The sequence below is a fragment of the Eleutherodactylus coqui genome, chromosome 4, assembly GCF_035609145.1.
Source record: "Eleutherodactylus coqui strain aEleCoq1 chromosome 4, aEleCoq1.hap1, whole genome shotgun sequence".
NCBI classification, from domain to species: Eukaryota; Metazoa; Chordata; class Amphibia; order Anura; family Eleutherodactylidae; genus Eleutherodactylus; species Eleutherodactylus coqui.
In genome coordinates, this window is record NC_089840.1 from 130,292,364 (window position 1) to 130,297,097 (window position 4,734).

Here is a 4,734-nt window from a genome sequence, read left to right on the forward strand (position 1 = left end):
GCGTTCCTGACTAATGACACATTTTATAGAAGAGTGTCTTTGGAACATGTACTAATAGATTTGTTAAGATTCCTTTTGCAAGAGATCAAATGTCAGCTTGCTGTCTGCTGTCAGTAAACCTATCCAATTGATTCAAGGCTCAATACCCTGGCAGCTCATTTGCTATGCAGAATACACTTGAATACACATTTCATTTGTCTTTTCTCTGAGCTGTGTGACCTGGGCAAGAAACAAAAAGCTTGCTTTATTGCCGAGGGGTGGGGATCCACAACCTTCTCCCAGAACAGTGGGCGAATAGATGGCATGCATTGCCCCTGTATTGTTGTTAGGAGCAACAGAGAGTACTTTCTCCCCTCTAATAATGAAAGCAGAAACATTGTGAACAAAATAGTATCTTCTTAAAGCTTCACTAAGCGTTCCCATTTTTTGCTTAAGATGAAGGACATGCATGGTTTTAGATGTTGCACTTAAACAGTGTTTATGTCTCTGCACTCTGACTATGGAAAAGATAAAAGATGAAGAATGAAAACTATATTCTGCAGAAATGTGCCTAGCTTCTATGCTGTTATTGCAGACACAGATGTGTTGTCCTCACGTTCAAAGGGTCACATTTAGTTTTCAAGTTCACGTTAATTCAGCATTAGCATCTTCCTATGCAGTTGGTGCTTCTAGGCTATAACCCAGGACATGGCTTATCGTAATGCACTAGCACTATATCTGCCTGATACCTGTTTTAGTAGAGACAAGTATTTATACATATGGTTATACATGTATTGATGCTTCTGTTGAGAGGTTTCAGTCTATGTGGATCCCAATGTTCCATGTATTCAGCTCTCCTTGTAATGTGGGATGTGCTGTGAATTGCTGCCTCTTGTTTTGTTGCAGTGCAGAATAGCGAAGCATCATAACGCAGGCTGACAAGGGGGAAGGCTGTGTGACTACAGCATCTGGAAACTGGGTCTCTGCAGATGTTTCATGATGTACCAGCTTTACCTAGCTCCTGCTTTTTTATTCCTTACCAATAGGCAACGTCACACCTCTTAAGGACACCAGACCATTTTTTTTGTTCATTTTGCTGAGCTTAGCATCTTCCATCTATCACAATATACGTTTTAAACAGAGGTTTTCAAGAAAAGGAGCCTGCCAGACCAATCCTATCCTTTCACTTCAAGAAGAATGAGCTCCTCTTATCAAGGAATCCCCCATTTTAGCAACAGCTGATTTTTTATTTTGGATCCTTAGAACAAATAAATTTATAGGATGCCCGAAAACCTGTTTTTCTTCATTGTATTCCCTGGAGAACGGATTCTACCTAGTCTGGTTACTAAGAAACCTGGAGGATTGTTTCTCAAGGTAATGTCTTGTTTCATTGCTTTTACATAGGAAGGCACCGCTTCTAATAAAAAAGACACACCAGATTTTCATAATCTCAAATATTTTATGATTATTATATTGCATGCTGTGACCTTTGGGTACTGTCATCACATTATATTGTGTTAGATTATATGACTACAGGTATATCTAAATAGTATAGAATGTTATATTAAACTGTTTCACATTTTGTCATTGCTCTGCATCATTAAGTCATGCTTTGATGATGACAGATGAAGGGGTATTAATAATTATGTATTAACTGATGTATATAGTATATAGGATTGCACCATATATATTACTTAGGTTATTAAATACCCCAAATACATACATTTTTGCTATAATTGTCCAGGTGATATCTTGTTACGTGACCAGTAAGAGCAGGTGATGCACATATCAAATTTGAGATGAATATTTATAGATAGTATAAGCTGCATCCATGCAAGAAGCAATCTTCACTGGCCTTGTAAGGTATTTTACTTTGGATGCTCCTGGGATCTCATACATATTGCATGCAATTGAAGGGCAGTAATACCCTGCCCTAGAATACTGCATTTTTGATGTTATAATGTAGGAAGCGGATGCATACTTTAATCTATACTATGCTCCTGGGATGTATGGATTGATCTATGGAGCATTCAACACCTCTTCCTACATGGTATTGGTAATTTTCACAAAGAGTTTCTAGGTAGAAGAAAACTAGTATGCATTGTGGTGCAGAGGTGTGGAAATAGGTGACCAGTGTTTTAACTATTCTCTCCTCTTTTCTAGGTGAGAGGTTATATGCCTCTCATTTTCCGAGATCCTTTCTTATCCTGAGTGCTTATATCCACAGTGCTTCATTGTGGTGACATTCCAACAGCCAACCAAAAGAACGAAGCTTTGAACGAATTTGGATTAACTATGACAGTTGCCACTGGAGATCCCACAGATGAAGCATCAGCCTTGCCGGGTCATCCACAAGACAGTTATGACCCTGATCCTGATCATGAATGTTGTGAGAGAGTCGTTATTAATATTTCTGGCCTTCGCTTTGAAACTCAGCTCAAAACCTTGTCCCAGTTTCCTGAAACATTGTTAGGGGATCCGAAAAAAAGGATGAGATACTTTGATCCATTGAGGAATGAATATTTCTTTGATAGAAACAGACCAAGTTTTGATGCCATCCTGTATTATTACCAATCTGGCGGCAGATTAAGGAGACCTGTGAATGTGCCCTTGGACATCTTCTCGGAGGAAATTCGGTTCTATGAACTTGGTGAAGAAGCCATGGAGATCTTTAGGGAGGATGAAGGATTTATTAAGGAAGAGGAACGCCCTTTACCAGACAATGAGTTTCAGAAGCAAGTATGGCTTCTTTTTGAATATCCCGAAAGCTCCGGACCTGCTAGGATTATTGCAATTATATCGGTTATGGTGATCTTAATTTCGATTGTGAGTTTTTGCCTTGAAACTTTGCCTGTTTTTAGGGATGAGAATGAGGACATGCATGGGAGCGCTGTAAGTTACTATCCATATTCCAACAGCACAGGTCGATACCAGCAATCTAATACCTTCACGGATCCATTTTTCATTGTTGAGACACTTTGCATCATATGGTTCTCATTCGAGTTTTTGGTTCGTTTCTTTGCTTGCCCAAGCAAAGCTGGATTTTTTACCAATATCATGAACATCATTGACATAGTAGCTATCATTCCTTATTTTATAACTCTAGGTACAGAACTAGCTGAGAAAACCGAGGATGGTCAACAGGGTCAGCAAGCAATGTCTTTAGCAATTCTTCGAGTAATAAGACTGGTAAGAGTATTTAGGATCTTCAAACTTTCCAGACATTCCAAGGGCCTTCAAATTTTGGGTCAAACACTCAAAGCAAGTATGAGGGAACTAGGTCTTCTAATATTTTTCCTCTTTATTGGTGTTATTCTTTTCTCCAGTGCTGTATATTTTGCAGAGGCTGACGAGAGAGAATCTCAGTTCCCCAGCATCCCAGATGCCTTCTGGTGGGCTGTGGTTTCCATGACAACAGTAGGATATGGAGACATGGTCCCTACAACAATAGGTGGCAAAATAGTAGGCTCCCTCTGTGCAATTGCAGGCGTGTTAACCATTGCCTTACCAGTTCCTGTAATAGTGTCCAACTTCAATTACTTCTATCACCGAGAGACAGAGGGTGAGGAGCAAGCACAATATTTGCAAGTAACCAGCTGTCCAAAGATCCCTTCTTCCCCTGACCTTCAAAAAAGTAGAAGTGCCTCAACGCTAAGTAAATCTGATTACATGGAGATCCAAGAAGGAGTTAATCATAGCAATGAAGATTTTAGGGAGAAGAATTTAAAAACTGCAAATTGCACCTTAGGAAATACAAACTATGTAAATATAACCAAAATGCTGACTGATGTTTGACGAATCTTCTCATTTCAAGTGTATGGAACAGCTGCAGAATTTGTGTAATGCAATAATCTGCTAGGTAATACTTTTTCTAGATGTGTCAATTCTGCATGGAAAGCAATAGTTGTGTAAGTGATGTTTTATTGCATCTGCAACAAATACCAATTCACGAAACATCTATTGACAACACTGATAGGTCAGACTAATCTGGTAGCATTCTTGCCCAGGGAGTACTTCAATTATGGTATGTCTATCAGTCAGTTTAACTTTATATACTACTTATTGGCATCTCAGCCTGAATAGTGGGTATAACTGAAAAAGCTCAGCTGTATAACCTCTTCCATCACATAGGTGTCACCTGTTTAGCTCTATAATACCGTTAAGACGTAGCGTCATGGAGAACATTTTTCATAAGAGGTTTTACAGCAACAACTGGCTTTACTGCATTGGAGACATTGATGGTATCACTTCTATGTATTGCATTGTGGAGGAGTTAAACTGCTCTCATTAATTACACCTAAAAGATGGCGATTTCCAAAGAATATATACTTCACAATGACTTCACCGATAACTATATTACCTTGACGAGAACCTAGTAGTACAATATTATCCAACTCTACTGGATATGCACTGCATATCCTGTAGCGATGTAAACTATAATTGCACTTAAATGATCAATGCACATATGTACAGTGCTACATTTCATGCTTTAATAATTAAATAGCTGATTATATATATAAAAAAGGCCTTCCATATTTTAATGAGGAACATATATATTTTTGTGTTAAGGTTCTATTATTTGTATATCGAAGCTTCAAGATTGGGATTTTATTTTTGAAAAAACTCTAGAGAAATGTGTTGCTTCCACTGCAGTGTGCTTCTGCTGGGATGTATAACACAATACTAACCGGATCTTAATGTGTACTATGATCTGCAGACCACTGAGGAAGAAATATGGCACCATGGTCTTCTGCC

At 38.6% G+C, this 4,734-nt stretch overlaps 1 protein-coding gene across 1 annotated transcript; it reads left to right on the plus strand.

Annotated features, from left to right (window-relative positions):
• Positions 1-2,274: 2,274 nt before the first annotated feature.
• LOC136624731 (potassium voltage-gated channel subfamily A member 2) lies at positions 2,275-3,774 on the plus strand. Its single transcript, XM_066598665.1, has one exon. It carries the CDS (start codon positions 2,275-2,277, stop codon positions 3,772-3,774), a length of 1,500 nt encoding a protein of 499 aa, XP_066454762.1.
• Positions 3,775-4,734: the final 960 nt, after the last annotated feature.

What these genes read in the sequence shown, in the direction of transcription:
- LOC136624731 (XM_066598665.1), top strand. Translation starts at nt 2,275, where the DNA reads ATGACAGTTGCCACTGGAGATCCCACAGATGAAGCATCAGCCTTGCCG.